This window comes from Stegostoma tigrinum, chromosome 38, assembly GCF_030684315.1.
Source record: "Stegostoma tigrinum isolate sSteTig4 chromosome 38, sSteTig4.hap1, whole genome shotgun sequence".
In the NCBI taxonomy this organism is placed as follows: Eukaryota; Metazoa; Chordata; class Chondrichthyes; order Orectolobiformes; family Stegostomatidae; genus Stegostoma; species Stegostoma tigrinum.
Window position 1 is genome coordinate 22,129,718 of NC_081391.1, and position 22,400 is coordinate 22,152,117.

Below are 22,400 nucleotides of genomic sequence, written 5' to 3' on the forward strand. Positions count from 1 at the left end.
AATACATGATTCCCGCGATGTTTGATTACACCTTATTAGCATCCTTGCTCATGCTGGTGAAACCTGCATTCCTTTTGTTACACATTTTGGATGAGAATTGCCTTGCTGTTTTCCTAGGCCTGTTACAAGCTTATTGACAGTTTCCTGGCTGCCTTGGATTGGATGGGAGACCTGACCCAGTGCGTGGATTGTGTGGTGTCTCCACACTCCGACATACTGCAGGTCAGTGATGATTGGGGAGGCTTATGGACCGAGCTTGGTCGTATCATGAAGGACAGATCTGCAGGGATGCTGAATCACCTTCATGTTTCTGTTTGAAAAGGTCACATGTAACTTAAATTTCTAACAAACGTTATTTGCACAGGATTTCCCAAAGCACTTTTTAAGAAATGGGTATAAGTGGATGCAAAGATGAAACTCATTTAAAACAAAAATTTTCAACGGCATTTGTCCAAATGCATTTTTTAACCCATTCCTTTTCACCTTTGAATTCGTGGCTTGCTAGGCAATTTGAGAAGGTATTTAAGATTCATCCCCATGACTGTGGAGCTGGAATGACATGTAGATCGACCAGGTGAGGATGACTGGTGACCTTCCCTAAAAGCTATTACTGGAACAGATGGGTTTTTAATGACAATTGATAGTTTCATGATTGCTGTCACTGAGTTAACATTCAGTTCCAGAATTTATGTATTAAATTCAGTTTCCACCAGCTGCCTGGACTGGGATTTGAACCCATGTATCCAGATGATTAGTCTGATCTTCTGGGTTGTTGACGCAGTGATGTATCACTATACCACCATTACCCCTGATGTGGAGAGTGGACCTTGATTGGCTGCTCTTTATGGCTTATTGCTAGATTTAATCACTTCCAGTTCAGTTACTGCAGCAGCTACGTGCAGAATAAATCTCTCTGTGCGCTGTCCTAATAAACAGTCCTAAGTGGCAAGACACGAGGAAGCTGAGGGGAACAGCAGGATCTTGGGATGTTCGTCCATAGATCCCTGAAGTCAGTGAGAAAAGTTAATAGAGTGGTTAAAAAGTCATAGGGGATTGCTTGCCTTTATCAGTTGTGATATAGATTATAAGAGCAGGGAGGTCATTTTGGAGCTGTACAGAAGTTTGGTCAGGTCACAGATGGAGTATTGTGTGCAGTTCTAGTCTCTGCACTACAGGAAGGATGTGATTGCACCGGAGGGGGTGTAAAGGAGGTTCACCCAGGATGAAGAGTCACTGACCCCGACATGTTAACTCTGATTTCTTTCCACAAATGCTGTCACACCTGCTGAGTTTTTCCAGCAATTTTGTTTTTATTTCAGATTTCTAACATCCGCAGTTTTATTTTTAAACCATGATGTTGCCAGGAATAGTGAATTTCAGCTATGAAGGGAGGCTGGGTAAGCTTGAGTAGTTTTCTTTGGACCAGAGAAGGTGCAGGAGGGACGTTATCGAGGTGTAAAATATTATGAGGGGCATGAAAGATTTAATAGAAAGCAGTTGTTTCCCTTAGTTGAAGGGTCAGTAATAAGGGATAAAGTTTTAAAGTGGTAGGCAAGAGGTTTAGAAGGGATTTGAGGAAAAACTTTCTCACCCAGAGGGTGGTGGGAGGTCTGGAACGCAATGCAATAAATGCTGGCCTAGACAGCAACATCAACATTTCCACAAATGAATGAAAAACAACTGCAAAGAGAGGTGTGAAATGAACAGTAAATGTTTTTATCTAAATTGAAACATCGAACAATGGCCTTTCACTGCAGGTTGAGAAGAGGACTCCTTAATGTGCCACCCCTGGTCTGGGTGAAATCGAAATTAATGCTTAATGGGAGCCAGGATTTGTAAGGAGGGAAAACCAGCCAGAAACCTGAGTTGGGACCCAAATTTAAATAGCTGTGTCAAAGGAATGTCTTCTACTCAGTTTGGCCTGAATTCCAACTCATCGGGTCTCCATAATGACAAATAAAAAACACTCAGCCACATCTCTGTGCTCTGGGCTAAAACGTAGAGGTGGCTATTAATCCTTCTAATGCTTCTCCAAACTCTGTGTTGTTCTAAATATAAAAGCAGTTCTTGCCTCTGATCTGCTTCAGGAGGCGCTCGATGTATTTGTTGTTGCTGCTGCCTCTGAGAGTAACTTTGGGTGCCTTATGGTCATGGGCAAAGTCGTCGTGGCGACAGAGAAGTGGTGGCGGCTCACAGCACAGGAGGTCATGCTGTTGGCATGGCTGGTGGGATCCCTGGCGCCCAGCACATCACGTGACTACCCCATCTATCTGCCTCATGGCAGTCCCACGGTAGGTAACCACTTGGGTGTTGGGTTTGTACTTGCTATGAAACTTTATTCGTGTTGACCCAGCATTTTGTAACACTTTACTGTCAATATGCACTATCGCATGCTCTGATGAAGAGTCAGCTAGACTCAAAAAATTAACTTGCTTTCTCTCCCTGGATGCTGCCTGTCCCGCTGTGATCTGCAGCACTTTTTGTTGTTGCAGGTATTTACTCAACTCTGTGAGAAGTTTAAATGGAAAACTACTTAACAGTGCCATGTACGATTTGCTATAACTTTTTTTATAATTCCCATATCCTATTTCAACCAGCAGCTTTTACCATAAAGAATGCTCTTTCTATAATAGTATAACATTGGATCTTAGCAATCCTGCAGTGCAAAACAAGATTTTTCATTCTTTCACAGGATGCAGCAATAACTGGCTAGGCGGAGATTTATTTCCTACTAGATGCCCTCCAGAAAGGGGTGGTGAGCTGCTTTCATTGGCTTTTGCATTTATGTGGTGTGAGTACATGATGAGTATACTCCACAGTAATGTCAAGGGACAAGTTCTAGGATTTTGAGCCAGCCACTCTGAAGGAGAAACCATTATTTTCTAATTCAGGTCAGTGAAGGGAGGGAGTTTGGAGATGATGGTATTCCCAGGAAATCTACTGTCACATGCCATGCCCACATGGAAGCCTAACAGGCTAAGTCTACTCAGGGACACGAGGAATGGGCCTTGTCAGTGTTGCCCACAAATTAATTTAAAATGTGAAATATGTTTTTACCCTGCAGTGAGGAATTGTTTGATAGCATTCAGGTATTCAGACACTAACTAAGCATGTTGAGATCACTTGTCATTTGCCCCCTTGTGCCCCTTGGCTGAGATCACCGCAGTCAGCATATATTGGGATGAGCTTCTACTTGTTAACATTTGTTTATTCTTTCAACAAGCTTGCAGTTTTCATGAGGAACTTTCATTTTTGTTCCGTCTCACAGAGGAACCTGTGCCTAGACGTTGAAACACTGTCAGTTTGCAAGGATATCTTTTCCTTAGTGAATAACTGACTACGTTTCCTCAGTTTTGAATGTTTCAAAATCTCTGTTAAAGGAGGAGCACATCTTGCCGATGTGGTATACATATTTATAATCAACCTGTTCAGAAATGCCTCTGGAGCAGGTAGAACTGGAGCCTCCTGTCTCAGAGCTAGGGACACTACCATTCCACAAGCACCCCTTTACTTGATTTATAAGATGATATAATTGAGGCTAATCATTTCACATTGCACTTTAGTTTTTCTGGTGCTCTATCAGAAAGGTGTTATCTCTTGTTGGGGTCCAGGTCTGTAATAATCACCATCCCACCAGCATTTCACGTCAGTGGGTATCCTTCAGAGGAAAACCTCCGTGATAGATGCTGGCTGGTTGGTTAACTATAGAGGCATCACTCTTGAAGCTTAAATGTCTTTCTCAACCATCTATCTGACCTCTCAAGACAGGGCATTAGGAACTGATTGAATGGAATAGATCAGTCCTCTCTAGTACTTGAAAAACTGAGAGATGAATCTCCCAAGTTGGGGAATTCTAGGATTGGGGGTCAAAAGGGGCTGTCTGTTTAGAACTGGAATGAGAATGAAACTTTTCACTCAAAGGGCTTTTAATCTTTGGAATTCTCTATCCCAAAGGGCTGTGCAGTTTAGTCATTGAATACATTCAAGGAAGAGTTTTGATCATTGAGGGATAAGGTAGGGAGTGGAGTTGAAGTCAAATGTCATGATCCTATTGAAGCAGTCTTAAGGGGCTGATTAACCTACATCTCCACTTTATGCTACTGTTTTTGCACTCTTCGTTCAGATATTGAGACTAATTGTAAAACCTCTCCCACCATAGTGTCAGAATAGGTCTTACCGTTTAAAACATTATCTGATTTAGTTGAATTAAAATTAGTTGCCAAAGAGAAAACAGAATACTACAGATTCTAGAAATCTGAAACAGAAACAAAACAAAACACAAACAGTTGGTAATATTCATCAGATTGGGCGATACCTGTTGAAAATTTGTTAACCTGAACCTTTAATTTAGATACCCTCTCCATCAATGGTGGATGTGTGCTTTCATTAATTTTGTGTTTTTCCTATTAATTTTCTGTTTGCTACTTTGCAAACAGTAGACAGTTGGACAATGATGGCCACTGATATTACTGAGCTATTGTTTCTTGAGGACAGAAGTGTACAGTAACCCCACCTGCCCCTTCTGGACTCTTATTCCAGGTACCCCACAGGCTATTGACCTTTCAGCTGGTCCCTGGAGTAGAAGTGTGCCTGTTGTGTGGACCAAGCCCCTCCTTGCAGCAAGTTCAGACTGAGGTGAGTTGGCTTTGCTTCCCATCTTTTACATTAATGCTGTTCATAAGTCAATTTTAAGGGTGAGTCTAGAACAGGGCAGTAAAGGGTCTAGGCCCGAAATGTGAGCTTTCCTGCTCCTAAGATGCAGCTTGGCCTGCTGTGTTCATCCAGCTCCACACCTTGTTATCTCAGTGAGAAGGTTTGCCTATCCTGGAAGGAAGGATCACCCCTCCACACATTTGTTCCAGCTGTTATCAGACAGTAGGAGCCCTGCAAAGATTTCATATATTGTCCCCTACTTCCATCTGTCTCGGTCCTCTTCATTCAATCCCCATTGCACCCTCATTGTCTCATTTACCCTTCACCTCACAACTTCCAGTCTCTTTCCCCACTTTTCCAAGGCCAGCCCCATTATCTAGATCCTGGTTGAAGTTAACTCTGGACTGTTCAAAGCTCAAGGGAGCAGACCTGTGTGATAAACCTAGGTGACCACATTGATTATAACTGACTACTCTGATTTCAACTCATCAGCACCTAAGCTTTAATTTATTCTGTTCCTGTTTCTGCTAAGCATTTTTCAAATGTTTTCAGCTGCTTTGTTGGAATTGCATCAAGAGAGATTGTTTGGAAAGACAGTTAGTCCCTTGGGCTTGGAGGTTTGGAAGGTTGAATGCATATTCCATTTGTTCTTTTTTAAATAGTGCACTATTGTAATTAGATGTGGATTTGCTTTCTCCTCCCAGTTAATTGAAAGATTCTGGAGTCCGCTACTGGAACCTTTAATGACCTGTCTCAGGGTACATCAACGCTCCTTCTCGGCTGGTATTCCTTTACATCGGAGCGTCCTTGGGTAAGTTGTGTAACATCAAACACCTTTCTCTCCTTCCTGGGCCTCTCTGTCTCCATCTCTGGCAACCACCTAGAAACCGATATCCATTTCAAGCCCACCGACTCCCACGGCTACCTAGAATACACCTCCTCCCACACACCTTCTTGCAAAAATGCCATCCCCTATTCCCAATTCCTTTGCCTCTGCCGCATCTGCTGCCAGGATGAGGCATTCCACTCCTGTACATCTCAGATGTCCTCATTTTTCAAGGACCGCAACTTTCCCCCCTCAGTGGTCGAGAATGCCCTCGACTGTGTCTCCCGCAATTCCCACAACTCATCCCTCACACCCCATCCCCACAATAAAAACCAGAACAGAATCCCCCTTGTCCTCAGGTACCACCCCAGCAACCTCCAGATCCAACGCATCATCCTCTGACACTTGCACCATCTGCAATCCAACCCCACCACCAAAGACATTTTCCCTCCCCACCCTTATTTGCCTTCTGGAGGGACCACTCTCTCTGTGACACGCTTGTTCGCTCACACTCCCCACCAGCCCCAGCACACCCAGCACTTTTCCCTGCAACCGCAGGAAGTGCTACACCTGCCCCTACACCACCCACCTCACCCCCATCCCAGGCCCAAAAAGACTTTCCACATCAAGCAGATGTTCACCTGCACATCTGCTAGTGTGGTGTACTGCATCTGCTGTTCCCGTTGTGGCCTCCTCGACATCGGGGAAACCAGGCGGAGCTTGGGGACCGCTTTGAAGAACACCTACGCTCGGTTCGCACTAAACAACTGCACCTCCCAGTCGCGAACCATTTCATTCCTTCCCCTTCCCATTCCTTAGACGACATTGTCCATACTGGGCCTCCTGCAGTGCCACAATAATGCCACCCGAAGGTTACCGGAACAGCAACTTGTATTCCGCATGGGAACCATGTAGCCCAATGGTATCAATGTGGACTTCACAGGCTTCAAAATCTCCCCTCCCCCTACCCCTCCTCAAAACCAGCCCAGCTTGTCTCTGCCTCCCTAACCTGTCCTTCCTCCCACCTATCCCCTCCTCCCATCTCAAGCCCCACCCCCATCTCCTACCTACTAACCTCATCCTGCCCCCTTGACCTGTCCGTCCTCCCTGGACTGAGCTATCTCCTCCCTACCTCCCCACCTACACTCACCTTTACTGGCTCCATCCCTGCCTCTGACCGGTCTGTCCCTTCTCTGCCTATCTTCTCCTCTATCCATCTTCTATCTGCCTCCCTGTCTCTCTATTTATTTCAGAACCCCCTTCCCCTCCCCCATTTCTGAAGAAGGTCTAGGCCTGAAACATCAGCTTTCCTGCTCTTCAGATGCTGCTTGGCCTGCTGTGTTCACCCAGCTATACACCTTGTTATCTCAGATTCTCCAGCATCTGCAGTTCCTACTGTCTCTGAAACCAGCACATCACTCTCCTTCAGTCCACATGTAAGTCACAGACCTTTCAACTTGCTGTGGATTCTCTGAATGATTCCCTTGGCCCATTCAAGATCAGTACAGAGTTACTGTTTCAACTTCCACACTGTTTACGCAGCGTCCAGTCCTCCTCCTCCTTCACAGTTTGACATCCTTCTTAATCTTGAGTGGAGTTTCCATCTCCCCCTCCCCCTCCCCCTCCCCCACCCCCTCCCCCTCCCCCCCCCACCCCTTCCCCCCCTCCCTCCCCCCCCCCTTCCCCCCCCCCCTTCCCCCCCCCTTCCCCCCCCCCCTTCCCCCCCCCTTCCCCCCCCCCCTTCCCCCCTTCCCCCCCCTTCCCCCCCCTCCCCCCCTTCTCCCCCCCTCTCCCCCCTTCCCCCCCCCTCTCCCCCCCCTTCCCCCCCCCTCTCCCCCCCCTTCCCCCCCCCTCTCCCCCCCCTTCCCCCCCCCTCCCCCCCCCCCCTCCCCCCCCCCTCCCCCCCCCCCTCCCCCCCCCCCTCCCCCCCCTCCCCCCCCTCCTCCCCCCCTCCTCCCCCCCCTTCCTCCCCCTTCCTCCCCCCCCTTCCCCCCCCTTCCTCCCCCCCCTTCCCCCCCTCCCCCCCCCTCCTCCCCCCCCCCTTCCTCCCCCCCCCCTCCCCCCCCCCTCCTCCCCCCCCTCCCCTCCCCCCCCCTTCCCCCCCCTCCTCCCCCCCCTTCCTCCCCCCCCTCCCCCCCCCTTCCTCCCCCCCCCTCCCCCCCCCTTCCTCCCCCCCCTCCCCCCCCCCTTCCTCCCCCCCCTCCCCCCCCCTTCCTCCCCCCCCTCCCCCCCCCTTCCTCCCCCCCCCCCTCCCCCCCCTCCCCCCCCCCTCCCCCCCCCTTCCTCCCCCCCCCCTTCCTCCCCCCCCCTCCCCCTCCTCCCCCTTCCCCCCCCTCCTCCCCCTTCCTCCCCCCCCTTCCCCCCCCTCCCCCCCCCTCCTCCCCCCCCCCTTCCTCCCCCCCCCTCCTCCCCCCCCTTCCTCCCCCCCTCCTCCCCCTTCCTCCCCCCCCTTCCCCCCCCTCCTCCCCCCCCTTCCCCCCCCTCCTCCCCCCCCTCCCCCCCTCCCCCCTCTCCCCCTCCCCCTCCCCCCTCTCCCCCTCCCCCCCCCCCCTCCCCCCCCTCCCCCCTCTCCCCCTCCCTCCCCCCCCTCCCCCTCCCTCCCCCCCCCCCTCCCCCCTCTCCCCCTCCCTCCCCCCCCTCCCCCTCCCTCCCCCCCCCCTCCCTCCCCCCCTCCCTCCCCCCCCCTCCCCTTCCCTCCCCCCCCTTCCCTCCCCCCCTTCCCTCCTCCCTCCCCCCCCTCCCTCCCCCCCCTCCCTCCCCCCCCTCCCCCCCCCCCCTCCCCCCTCCTCCCCCCTCCCCCCTCCTCCCCCCTCCCCCCTCCTCCCCCCTCCTCCCCCCTCCCCCCTCCCCCCTCCCCCCTCCTCCCCCCCCCTCCCCCCTCCCCCCCCCTCCCCCCTCCCCCCCCTTCCCTCCCCCCCCTTTCCCCCTCCCCCCTCCCCCCCCCTCCCCCCCTTCCCTCCCCCCCCTTCCCTCCCCCCCCTTTCCCCCTCCCCCCCCTCCCTTTCCCCCTCCCCCCCCTCCCCCTCCCTTTCCCCCTCCCCCCCCCTCCCCCTCCCTTTCCCCCTCCCCCCCCTCCCCCTCCCTCCCCTCTCCCCCCCCCTCCCCCTCCCTCCCCTCTCCCCCTCCCTCCCCTCCCCCCTCCCTCCCCTCCCCCCTCCCTTCCCTCCCTCCCTCCCTCCCCTCCCTCCCTCCCCTCCCTCCCTCCCTCCCCTCCCTCCCTCCCCTCCCCTCCCTCCCCTCCTCCCTCCCCTCCTCCCCTCCTCCCTCCCCTCCTCCCTCCCCTCCCTCCCCCCTCCCCTCCCTCCCCCCTCCCCTCCCTCCCTCCTCCCCTCCCTCCCTCCCCTCCTCCCTCCCCTCCTCCCTCCCCTCCCCCCCTCCCCCCCCCTCTCTCCCCTCCCCCCCCTCCTCCCCCCTCCCCCCCCCTCCCCCCCTCCTCCCTCCCCCCCTCCTCCCTCCCCCCCTCCTCCCTCCCCTCCTCCCCCCTCCTCCCCCCCTCTCCCCCCCCTCCCTCCCCCCCTCTCCCCCCTCCCTCCCCCCCTCTCCCTCCCCCCCTCTCCCTCCCTCCCCCCTCTCCCTCCTCCCCTCCTCCCTCCTCCCCTCCTCCCTCCCCCCCTCCTCCCTCCCCCTCCTCCCCCACCCCTTCTCCCTCCCCCTCCTCCCCCCACCCCTTCTCCCTCCCACCCCTTCTCCCTCCCACCCCTTCTCCCTCCCCCTCCTCCCCCCCACCCCTTCTCCCTCCCCCTCCTCCCCCCACCCCTTCTCCCTCCCCCTCCTCCCCCCACCCCTTCTCCCTCCCACCCCTTCTCCCTCCCCCTCCTCCCCCCACCCCTTCTCCCCCCCTCCCCCTCTTCCCCCCCCCTCCCCCCCTTCCCCCCCTCCCTCCCCTCCCCTCCCTCCCCCCACCCCCCCCACTTTCCCCCCTTCTCCCCCCCCACCCCTTCTCCCCCCCCACCCCTTCTCCCCCCCCCACCCCTTCTCCCCCCCCCCACCCCTTCTCCCCCCCCACCCCTTCTCCCCCCCTACCCCTTCTCCCCCCCTCCCCCTTCTCCCCCCCCTCCCCCTTCTCCCCCCCCTCCCCCTTCTCCCCCCCCTCTTTCCCCCCTCCCCCCCTTCCCCTCCCCTTTGCACCCCCCTTCCCACCTCTCTGCCCCTCCCGTCTCTCTCCCACGCCCTCCCGTCTCTCTCCCATCCCTTCCCCCCATCCCCCTTCCCTTTCCCCCCATCCCCCTTCCCTTTCCCCCCATCCCCCTTCCCTTTCCCCCCATCCCCCTTCCCTTCCCTTCCCCCCCATCCCTTCCCCCCCATCCCTTCCCCCCCATCCCTTCCCCCCCATCCCCCTTCCCTTTCCCCCCATCCCCCTTCCCTTCCCTTCCCCCCCTTCCCTTCCCTTCCCCCCCTTCCCTTCCCCCCCATCCCCCTTCCCTTTCCCCCCATCCCCCTTCCCTTCCCTTCCCCCCCTTCCCTTCCCCCCCATCCCTTCCCCCCCATCCCTTCCCTTCCCCCCCATCCCTTCCCTTCCCCCCCATCCCTTCCCTTCCCCCCCATCCCTTCCCCCCCTTCCCTTCCCCCCTTCCCTTCCCCCCCACCCTTCCCCCCCCATCCCTTCCCCCCCATCCCTTCCCCCCCATCCCTTCCCCCCCCATCCCTTCCCCCCCCATCCCTTCCCCCCCCATCCCTTCCCCCCCATCCCTTCCCCCCCATCCCTTCCCCCCCATCCCTTCCCCCCCATCCCTTCCCCCCCCATCCCTTCCCCCCCCATCCCTTCCCTTCCCCCCCCATCCCTTCCCTTCCCCCCCCCCATCCCTTCCCCCCCCATCCCTTCCCTTCCCCCCGTCTCTCTCCCTTCCCTTCCCCCCATCCCCCTTCCCTTTCCCCCCATCCCCCTTCCCTTTCCCCCCATCCCCCTTCCCTTTCCCCTTCCCTTCCCCCCCATCCCTTCCGTTCCCCCCATCCCCCTTCCGTTCCCCCCATCCCCCTTCCCTTGTCCCCATCCCCCTTCCCTTGCCCCCATCCCTTTCCCACAGTCCCCCGCCATTTCCCTCACCTCCCTTCCCGCTACTCGCTGTTCAACAAAATGTATTAGTAAGTTTCCAGAGACTTCAATCAGATTCTGTCCGAGCCAGAATAAAAGAAGCCTGTTTATTATTCATTGCACGGTACCCCATTCTGCTTCAAACAAAATGCTGCACAAACATGTGTATTTTCCATGGAATTGCTTAATCCCTGAGATAAGATATATGCCAATGTGATTTAACAATAGATTTGTTTATGTTGAGTGCTTTTAAAATCAGATAACTGGAGAAGGTACTGTATCTGTGTCGTGATAATAAATGCTGTTTGGTTCTCTCAATTTTCATATGTAGGAATGTTGAGATCAGTTGTAGCTCTCAGTGAAAGTACTCCTGTCTGTCTCTCTGTGTCGCTCTCTCTCTGAATCAGAAGGTTGTGAGTTCCAGTTCTACTACAGAGACTCAGACACAAATAAATAGGCTGACACTTGGCACAGCACTGAGAATCTGCTGCATCATCAGAGGTGCCACCTTTCAGGGGAGATGTTAAACAGAGGCTCCATCTGCTCTGTTGGGTAAATGTAAAAGATTTTGTGGTATTACTCAAAAGAAAAGCAGGTGAATATCCCAGCCCAACAATTACCTGGCTGATACTTAGTCCCAGTCATCAGAAAAAGAAAATTATCGTCTTAATATCACTCTGGCAGCCTGTTTCTTTTAATACTGATTGAACTTCAGTATGCTTCATGGTCTGTTTTGGTTTTTGGGGAAGTTATGGAAAGGGGATTCTGTCTGGTTCAAATGAACGAAGAGGGACTTTGATCATTGGATTCTAATAAAATCTGAAAAAAAATTAAACTAAAGGTAAATTTAACCACTGTTGTAAAAGCATACCTTGTTCACTGATGTTCTGAAGAAGGAATTCTGTTACCTACAAATGATTCCAGACCACCAACAATGAACCTGTTCCATCATTCAGTGACATCATGGCTGATCTGTGACATAACTCATATAGTGTCTTTGGTCCATAAAGAATCTTGGATCATACAGTATGGAAACAAACCCTTCAGTCGAAAATGTGCATACAACCAATTTTCCCAAACTAAACTAGTCTCATTTACCTGTGTTTGGCCTATATCCCTCTGAACCGTTCCTATCCATGTACCTGTCCAAATGTCTCTCAAATGTTGTAATTGTACTTGCCTCTACCACTTGCTCTTGCAGTTCATTCCACATACGAACCACTCTCCCCTAGGAAAAAGACTTTCCTATTCACCTTATCTATGTCCCTCATGATTTTATAAGCCTCAATATGGTCACCCCTCAGTCTCTGATGTTCAACAAAATCCCAACCTATGCAGCCTCTCCTTAAACTCAAATCTTCTAGTCCAGGCAACATCCTGGTAAATCTTTTCTGAACTGTCTCTCATTTAATAATATCCTTCCTATCGCAGGGTGACCAGAACTGTACTCAGTACTGTACAAGTTCAACATGACATCCCAATGCTTATACTCAGTGGCCTGAGCAATGAAGGCAAATGTGCTGAATGCCTTCGTAAACACCCTGTCTACCTTTGATGCAACTTTGAAACAACTATGTACCTGAACTCCTAGGTCTGTCTGTTCAACAACAATACCCTGGGCCCTACCATTAACTGGCCTTGTTTGTTTTACCAAAACGCAATACCTCACGTGTATCCAAATTAAACACCACCTGCCGCTCCTCAGCCCATCGGCCCGTTAGATCGTATAATACATTTGCTTAAAAGAAATTATCTCGGATTTAAAGTTAACAACTTATCCAGCATCCTCTGTTGTTTGTGAGAGTTCCAAACATCTGACACCCTTTGTGTGTAGAAGTGCAACATCTCTCCTAAATGGCCCTAATTGTCAGACTATATCTCCTAGTTCTAGAATCCCCAACTAATAGAAATAATTTATCTTCATCTATCCTGTCTTTTCCTATTAATATCTAGCCACTCATTCATATCGAAACCACTACAAAGTTTAAAGAGAGGAAAGAAACTGGACGAACCACCAATGGTATGATCGACGAACACCGTGTATGTTCTTACACTCCATGGACTGCAGTGGGAAGGCAAGGAGAAAGTAACACCATCTTCTCCAGAGCAATAAGGACTGGCCTAGCCTGCAATGCCAACATTTTATGATTTTTTTTAAAACCTTGACTATATAGATACAAGCTAAGAGACTGAATTCTGATCCAGATTGTAAATATTTACAATCATAGGCTGGTATAATTACACCATTAAAAAGGCATCTAGATCGGTATATGAATAGGAAGGATTTACACAAAATGGGCCAAATGCTGGCAAATGGCATTAGGTCAGATTGTGATTATAGTTGGTGTGGACAAGTTGGACTAAAGGGTCTGTTTCCATGTTGTATGACTCTGTGACTTTATCTGGTGTTTGAATCTTGTGCCCCTCTGGAGGTGGCAGAGTTTGTGTTTTTTTTGTTTATTTGAATGTGTGATTTAAGCAGGTTTGAGGACTGAGGTTTGCTAATTGTTTATTGAAAGACTAGCCCAAGCAATATCTAGCGATCCTTGGCAAACTGATAACCATTTATCCCAAATCAGCGGTTTCACCTTAGCTATTATTTTCTCATGTCTTATATTTTTCCAGCCTTCTGTTAGTAAACAGAGAACAGAACAAGCATTTGTTCACTCTGCAGCCTCATGCAGTTGAACACAGTCAACAGCAAGGTAAGCATGTGGCAAGCATGTTAGTCTCACTCTGGCAGTGTGCTAATGGTTGTACCATGAGGCATTCATCTGTTTCATTGTAAAGGAGGTGATCCTACTTGCATCTGAATAGTATCTAAGACTTGACTTTCATATGCTGTGATAGATCTAGAAATGATAGCCCACTCCCGTTTCCCCACCCCTGTCCTGTCCTGTCCCAGAAAGACAAGGATAGAAGATTTCTTGGGAATGCTATCAACTCTCAAGCTCCCATCCAAGTTGCAGATGTTCCAGAATTCAAAGGTAGCAGCTGCTGCTGGGTCAAAATCCTGGAATTCCACAACAGCATTGTGAATGTACGTTTACCACGCAGACCGTATTAGCCTTGAAGGTGACTCACCACCACCTTCTTGAGAGCATTTGGGGATTGGTAATTTGTGCTGCCTGGGCGAGTCACAGATGCTTTTTTTTGGATGAGATCTTAAACCAAGGCCCCATCCTCAGGTTCAGGAGTATGTCAGAGATCCCATTTCGAAGAACAAAACTTCCTCCCTGGTTTCCTGACCATTGTCTATCTGTCAGCATCACAGAAAACTAATTATCTGCTCATTATCATTTTGTTGATCACATTCTGCCAATTATTTCTTTATTATGAACAGGGATGTTAGTCTGTGATGCTGAATCCCCTGGAACAGAAGCTTCCTTTCAGTACCAGAAAGTTCTGGGATCTTCCAACAATCTGGGTCCATCTTATTTTGCACTTTTTGCTGGTTTGCCTTTGCCAGTACACACTGCAAAACCCCTCCCCCACCCAAGACCCCTCTCACTACCTTGTTTGAATGGCGATCACAGTGTGGAAGGCTTCTGTCTCACAATTTGCCAGGAAATGTGTTGATTGAGTTTTTTATTCTGCTGAAACTGTCACAGGAGCAGCAGTTCCTCCCGAGAGACGCAGGTCAATTTTGCGACAATTTTACACCTTAGCTATCTCTTCGTACTTTCCAGCGCATTCAAGTGAAGAGACGTCAGGTAGGTGAAAGTAATTAAAAGTGCAAAGCCATTTACAAATGAACTGTTTCTAACCTGCTACACCCTCACTCCCAAAAAGCACAGAATCCACTGGGGGTCTGTTAACTGTTAACCCAGTTGTTAGGAGTGTGGTGTCGCTTGGTGTTATGAGTTCAAACTATAATAAATGAAACCAAGATGCTGGAGAACTGAAACAAAGACAGAAATTGCCGGAGAAACTCAGCAGATCTGGCAGCATCTGTGGGAAGAAAGCAGAGCTAACGTTTCAAGTCTGGTAATTCTTCTTCAGCACTGTCCGAACTGATGAAGAGTCATCGGACTCAAAACATTAACTCTGCTTTTCTCCCCCACAGATCTGCTGAGTTTCTCCAGCAAATTCTGTTGAGGTGAATTGTATGGGGCAACTTATCGCCTTGTGCCCTTGATGAAGAATGGTATCCCTCAATCAGTATTAGTAAGAATGGGCAGTAACTACTAGCCTTTCCAGTTATGGCCACCTCGCTTGAATGATTCAGGAAACAATGCAGTTGCTCTGACAGTAATTCCCTTTCTTCCCCATCACCCCTCCTTTTTTTTTCATTCAGGAATTGGCCTCTTTAGGTCTTGGCACAAATTATGGAATCAGACAGGGGCTTTCCAGTATGCCTTCACTAAAACATTGATTTCTTCGTAAATCCTCAAGGGAGTTGTTTTCTTCTCTCCAAATGCGTGCAGACAATGATTTTGTTTATATTCTTCACTTCCTTGCCAGCCACTGGTCATATGGGCCCCATAATTTATACTTCTACATTTTATGTCATGGCAGCACAGCAGTTAGCACTGCTGCCTCACAGAGTCAGGGACTTGGGTTCAGTCCCAGCCTCAGGCACCCATCTGTGTGAAGTTTGTACATTCTCCCTGAGTCTGTCTCTCGGGGTGCTTCGGTTTCTTCCCACAGCCCTCAGCTGTGCAGGTTAGGTGGATTGGCCATGGGAAATGCAGGGTTATAGAGATAGGGTAAGGGGCTGCGTTTTGGTGGGATGCTGTTCAGCGGATCAGTGTAGAATGTATGGGCAGAACAGCCTCTTTCTGCACTGTAGGGATTGTATGGTTCTGTACTCTGAACGTTCTACTATTTGTCACTCTTCTTTCCTTTTGAAAATGGTGTTTGATGCCCCAGCTCCTGCCCTCAGTGAAACTCGGATGTTTTGCTGTGTTGAAGATACTTGTACAAAGCTGTGTTACATGGGATCTCCTTCTAAGAAATGGGCCACTGGGCCTTGCTGTTTCACACTAGTGTTTATGGTCCATGTGAGGTTCCTTCTAACTTTATCAACACTTCCTTCTGTTCTTCCACCTTCTCTTAAATGTGGCTAAACCACAGGCAGGGACAGAAATGGCAGGCTCCCTGCTTGCAGCTGGCAGCAGAGGTCTACCAGAATCTGTGAAGAGAGAAACAGAGTTAACCTTTTCAGTCTGATATGCCGGAGTTCTTTGAAGCTTACCTTAGCTATTCCCTGTGGTAGAGAGTCCCACCTTCTCATCACGCTCTAGCTAAATAAGTTTTTTTGAATTCATAACTGGATTTATTAACAAGCTTGTCTAATGTTATGTCATAAATATATTTTTCTCAGTCTCTTTAAGTCCTCTAGAGATTATCCATCCCATCACCTTCTGTTTTCCAGACAAAAGCAGCATAGAGTGTTCGCTGATTCTTGAAGGATATATCCCTTCAGTAATAGAACATAGAAAGGTACAGCACAGTACAGGCCCTTTGGCCCACGATGTTGTGCCATGGAATAATTCTAATCCAAAAATAAAATAACCTAACCTACATTCCCCTCAATTCACTGCTGTCCATGTGCATGTCCAGCAGTCGCTTAAATGTCACTAATGACTCCGCTTCCACGACTACCACTGGCAAACTGTTCCATGTGCTCACAACTCTCTGGGTGAAGAACCTCCCTCTGACGTCTCCTCTATACCTTCCTCCTAACACCTTAAAACTATGACCCCTTGTGGCAGTCAGTCCTGCCCTGGGGAAAAGTCTCTGGCTATCGACTCGATCCATGCCTCTCATTACCTTGTACACCTCGATCAGGTCACCTCTCTTCCTCCTTCTCTCCAGAGAGAAAAGTCTGAGTTCAGACAACCTCTCCTCGTAAGACAAGCCCTCCAGTCCAGGCAAACCTCCTTTGCACCCTCTCCAAAGCCTCCATATCTTTCCTATAATAGGGCGACCAGAACTGGACACAATATTCCAAGTGTGGTCTCACCAGAGTTTTGTAGAGCTGCAGCATAACCTCGCAGCTCTTAAACTCGATCCCCCTGTTAATGAAAGCCAAAACATCATATGCTTTCTTAACAATCTTATCCATCTGGGTGGCAACTTTGAGGGAGCTACGCACTTGAACACCAAGATCCTGCTGTTCCTCCACACTGCCGAGAATCCTGCCTTTAATCCTATATTCAGCATTTAAGTTCGACCTTCCAAAATGCATCACTTCGCATTTATCCAGGTTGAACTCCATCTACCATTTCTTAGCCCAGCTCTGCATTCTGTCAATGTCTCGCTGAAGCCTGCAGAAGCCCTCGATACTATCAACGGCACCTCCAACCTTTGTGTCATCAGCAAACATACTAACTCACCACTCAACCTCCTCGTCCAAGTCATTTATAAAAACTACAAAGAGCAGAGGCCCAAGAACAGAGCCCTGCGGGACACCACTCAGCACTGACCTCCAGGCAGAATACTTACCATCTACAACCCCTCTCTGCCTCCTGTTAGCCAACCAATTCTGAATCCAGACAGCCAAATCACCCTATCGCAAACCTCCTGACTTTCTGAATGAGCCTGACGTGGTCTTGTCCCTGTGAGTTTTATTTAACAAATATATTTGAGGCATTGACAGAAGTGTAGAATAAAGAGACCAGAACTATTAACGATACATCGTGTGGTCTGACCAAGATTTGAAGCAGGGTTTCTACCCTTCTAGAAATGAACCTCGTTTTTAAGTGGTCTCAGTTAACTTGTTTGCAATTTATAGCAATTTGTGCAGTTGAGTCTTGGATCCTATTGCTTCCTCAGTGCATTCAGATCCTTATTCTCCAATATTCTCATCTTAGCATCTCTCCATGAGGAATTCCACACTGGCTTCACCCATTCCCCAGCGGAGTGCTACATTGCTGCTGATGACCACAAGTGCTATGCAATCCAAACCCAACAGCACCAGCTCTTCTTAACCTTCACATCAGATACTCCAACCTTTGCACTACGAAATATTGCAACCAAAACGATCACCCTACTAACGAAGGAGCTTCCTTTCTGAGCTGCACCTGCTGGAATTCCAGACTCTGAGCACAGAGTAATGCAGACACCATCTTGTCCATTGAGGTAATAATCGAACAGACCGTCAGCCCTGAATAGTGCTATCACTCCCTGAGAGTGATGAGAAGCGAGAGCAACCCAGTTAGTCAATGCTCTTGGTTCCTTTCGATTTAAAAAAAGGAGAGAAACTGGCAGTTTTCCTTGTTAATAACTGAGGAAACACCAGGTGCAGGAACAGCTGTGAGCTCACTTGCATAGTGACACATAGGAAAATGGGAGAAAGGCCCAAGGAGAAACGGCTTTCATCCTATTGGATAACTTTTGAAGTGGTAATTCTCAGGAAAGTAAAGAGGAGAAGGGGTTTGGGTAAGGCAAATTAATTGCCCCTTTACTATTGCTGCTGTGGCGGATAGCTCTCATTCACTGGCATGAGGGTATGGGATGAGAAGAAGTTGAAGAACCATCCTGGAAGGAAAAGGAACTGCGCCAGGGGGTGCACTTCAACTCTAGAACACCAGAAAGGAAAGCTAAAGTGATTTGTAAAAGTGATGTTAAATTTGATCCTGGGTCTTAGCCATTGACTGCTCTTGGAATTCCAGTGCTAGAAACAACTGGTTAGTTGGCAGAACAGCTGGAAGTACTGTTGTGTTGGACCTCTTACGGTTGTTGTTAACCCTGGCCTGGGCTGTCCCCCTTAAAAGAGTATTCACGTTGAAGTCAAGCTGCTCCTAGCCAGCCGTGTATGCAGTCACTAAATATTCTTGAGGCTATCTGTTCTGGATCATGTAAAATAGCAGAGGGATGGATTAATGGCAGTGGAATCTTGGACAAGGAGAAGTGGAGAATTTCATAAAAATAAGTGGTGACAGGGTGATTCACACCCATGTAAGTTAGTGTTACATAGTCTGTGTGTTACATTTTGAGTGTACTTTAATAAAAATTCATTTAAATTACCTTAAATGCTTTATCTTAGTTATGGTCGTCACTTCCTAAATAAACAAGACTGAGAGCTTCCTCGACACTCCCTTTCAAACACGCAGAAAATAGGGACAGCAAAAGCGTTAGACATGGAGTTAAGCTCTTTATTCTTTTGAACTGAAATTAAAGCTCCACTACACTGTTCACCTCAGACATTTCCATGAGAAGGATAGCATGGTGTTAGATACAGAGCAAAGCTCTCTTTTAAGTTGAATACAAAGCTCCCTGTAAACTGTGCCACTCCTGGGCATGGGGTTAGATACAGAGCATAGCTCCATTTACACTGTCTCCAAAGTTCAGAGCTGGTGCAGCATGGTATTAGGTACAATGATCAGGAAAGTCTAGAACAAATTTTACCAACTGTCTCAGTCTGGGCTGTGTACAGAGTAAAGCTGCCACCTTGTCACCTTTTGAGGGCTCTTACTGTGGCCCCTTTATAAAGTTGCAACCTTTGGACTATGACTCAATCAGTTACCTACTGAGACTCATCTTTCTTGGAATTACAATCAATCAGCAAGTGTGGGCCCTCCTGCTGCTTGCTCAGCAAGGCAGGGAAATGATTACACTGGTTGAGGTATAAAAGCATTGAATAACCAATTCAAAGCAAGTAGCTGTCAGCTTGTAACACACCTTTACAGTTACCTTCCTTTAAGGTCATTGAATTAATTAATACACTAATCATAAGACATTAACGGTTTAGTTTTCTTCTTCTAGATTAGCAGTTTGTTATTTCACTTTTATGACAGACTTGATTTACTGAGAAGGAGATCAAATTTCTTCTGTTAAAACTAATCAGTTTAGGAACCCTGGCTGTTACCGTGGATGCTCGTGAAAAAATGCATACATTTGTTGAGATAACAGCTACTCACACCCTGAGCATTTTGAGGGGAGGTAGTGTGCCTGTTATCACTGCTTGACAGTCTCGCTGCAGAGTGTGTCCTGTAGAAATCAAGTGTAAAAAGTGGAGCTACTCCATTCTCTAGCACTTCCGCTTCAGGGCTATGATCCAGAGCACTGCAGTGGGATTTCATTGCATACAGGATTACCTAATATCTGAAGAATTTGCTAATGGGACAGTATAGTAACAGTTGCATAAAATTAAAGGAACAACATAGAAATGAACTCTTTGGCATAACTGGCCAGTGTCACTATGTATATTCCAACGGAGTTTCCTCTAATCCTACACAATTTACAAGTACTGTACTTAATTTATGTAAAAGTGACTTGGATGCAGGGATGGAAAATACCACAGAAATTCTGATCACAATCTGAACTGTCAACATTCTTTCTCCCCAGTACTTCACTTCTATCCGCCTCCACACTACCGCATAAATGCTGCCCCCTGCACACTTCACTTCAGCTCTGATGAAGAGTAATCAAGACTTGAAACATTACACTGCTTTCTCTCCATGGATATACCTGAGCTGCTGTGATCTTCAGCATTTTTTTTGCTTTCCGTTCAGATTCCACTTTCTGTGGTAATTTGTTCCTATTAAATACTGTAGCCAGATTTGTAGACCACACTAAAAAGTGGGAAAGTAAGTTTATTTCTTTGTTGCAACTTACAAATAGATATGGATAGATTAGGTGAATGAGCTAAAATTTAGCAGATGAAGTTTAACATGGATAAAATGCGAGATTATCCATTTTGGTCAGATGAAAAGACAGCCAACTTATTTAAGTAGAGAGAAACTTGAGTGTTTTGATGCAGAGGGATCTGGGTGTTATTGTGCATCACTGAAAACTAGTATGCAGATTCAGCAGGCAGTAAAGTTAGACAAATGGAATTCTGGCATTGATTGCTGAAGTAATAGAATATAAATAAGGAAATGTAGCTGAAACTGTACAAAGCATTAGTGAGGCTACATCTGGAGTATTACATTGAATTTTGGTCCACCTTAATATAGGAGCGATGTCATTGCATTGAAGACAGTTCAGGGGAGATACACGATTAGATTGATTCCTGAAATGAGGGGTTTGGCTTTTGAAGAGAGATTGAGCAGTTTAGGCCTATACTCTCGAGTTTAGAAGAATAAGAGATCTAGTTGTGCTTAAGATGCTAAAGGGGATTGATAAAGTCGACGTAGAAGTGAGGTTTTCCGCACATGGGGCAATCCAGAACAAGAGGCCATCAATTTAATATAAGCAGTGACAGATTTAGAAGAGACAAGGAAGAATTACTGATTTCAAAAGGGTGAGAATCTGTGGAATTCACTCCCCCAGAGTGCAGTGAATACAACAACACTGAATTAATTTGAAGAGATAGATTTTTAATTAATAATTGGTTGAAGGGTTATGGAGAGCAGGGCAGGAAAGTAGAGCTAAGGCCCAAATCAGATCAACCATAAATCGTATAAAATGGCATCCACTGCCTTTTGAGGAAGGGAATTTCAAAGATTTTCAGATTTAAAAAAATTCTCATCTGTCATTATTTTTAATCTAATGACCCCTAGTTCAGGGGTTCAGTTAGCTGGATGGCTGGCTTGCAACGTAGACTGACACCAGTAGCATAGGTTCAATTCCTGATCTGGCTGGGTTTACAAAAAAAACAAGCGGCTTTCCTTCTCAATCATGTCTTGTCACGTGACCTCAGGTTAAACCCCAACCAGATCTCTCTCTCTCGTTTGAGAGCAGTTCTATAGTCTGGTAAGACAATAGTGACTTTACCCTTTAGGTCTAGATTCTTCCACAAGAGACATGCTTTCCATATTCACCCAGTCAAGTTCTCTCAGGATCTGATGTTCAATTAAGCCACCTCTGACTCTAAAATCCAGAGGATACAGTAGTCCTAGTTAGGCCATGATTCTGTTAAACTGGATTTCAAGCCAAGTCTTGGAAGGTCAAATTGCTCCCTTGAACTGGTAGGAGGGGACCTAATGGAAAATAGTGAGCTAAAACTGTGGAACAGGTGACTGGCATGACCTGACCTATATAAGTCATACAGTGACAGTCTTACCTTGACCATCTCTTGAATCCCAAGTCCAACAAATGCATTGCTGAGCATGAATTTCCACTTGACTGGTCCATAGTTATGCTCAGTGGTCGGATGTCACCCTCTGTATTGTGGCTGACCAGGAAACTCTCCTGCTCTCACTACCTACCATCAGACTGAATGGAAGACTGATGATCAACACGTCTCGCAACCCTATGTAAACACTTTCTGTGACCATCAAGTCCTAAATGGGACTTGAGCCTGGATCTACCATAAGACCACCTTACTTATGCCAGTGTTTGTTTCTGGCATCTTCTAGGTACAGTTTAGGGTTAAGCATGGTTAGGTCTGCTGTTTAAGGTCTTGTACCAGTGCTTAATGGGAAATGCTTCAGTGTTAAATAGAGCAATCATCCTGCTGTCCGTTTCATCCACCAGCACCTCCCTGTAGCCACCCACAAAACCTAAGATTTCAGTGGTTTGTTCCTGCAATGCTTACCCCCATATTTATGCATCTGTAATTTTTTTAAAGCTTTCTTCTGTTTGGAAAGGCTGTCAGATGTTGAAAACTTATATTCAAAATGTCCAAAACAGCTTTTGCCTCACACTATGATCACTTAGCTTTAAGAAGCCAGATTTCCCTTTAAACATCTGGTGTGACATCTTGTGTCCCTCTCTCATTACCTTTTCTATACCTTGGCCAATACAGAGGATGTGATATCAACGACTGAAGAGGCTCTTTGAAGGGAAGTTCACTACATTAGTGGATCTGTATAATGATCCTTCCATCACTGACATAGAACTGTATTAATGAGCTGAATCCTAGTCAACCCTTCTACAATGCACATGTGCTTAGGAATCTAGCTCTAGATATTTAATTTATTGCCTGCGCTACAAACCCTAGCTATCCAAATCTAACAGGCACCCTCTTTCCTCTAGTTCCAGAATTACAGGCATATT

At 48.3% G+C, this 22,400-nt stretch overlaps 1 protein-coding gene across 2 annotated transcripts in view; it reads left to right on the plus strand.

Annotated features, from left to right (window-relative positions):
* Positions 1-22,400, plus strand: part of fuz (fuzzy planar cell polarity protein) — a 55,730-nt gene that overhangs the window by 10,940 nt on the left and 22,390 nt on the right. Inside the window, exons 5-11 of one of the 2 annotated variants that reach the window (XM_048521164.2) lie at positions 118-222; positions 2,088-2,291; positions 4,540-4,635; positions 5,358-5,464; positions 13,137-13,216; positions 14,123-14,224; positions 17,330-18,485. In XM_048521164.2, coding sequence (XP_048377121.2) covers positions 118-222; positions 2,088-2,291; positions 4,540-4,635; positions 5,358-5,464; positions 13,137-13,216; positions 14,123-14,224; positions 17,330-17,532 — 897 coding nt within the window. In that variant the 3' untranslated portion in view covers positions 17,533-18,485. Of the gene's footprint in view, positions 1-117; positions 223-2,087; positions 2,292-4,539; positions 4,636-5,357; positions 5,465-13,136; positions 13,217-14,122; positions 14,225-17,329; positions 18,486-22,400 lie in introns of those variants that run through there. The other variant, XM_048521166.2, reaches the window with a different exon arrangement.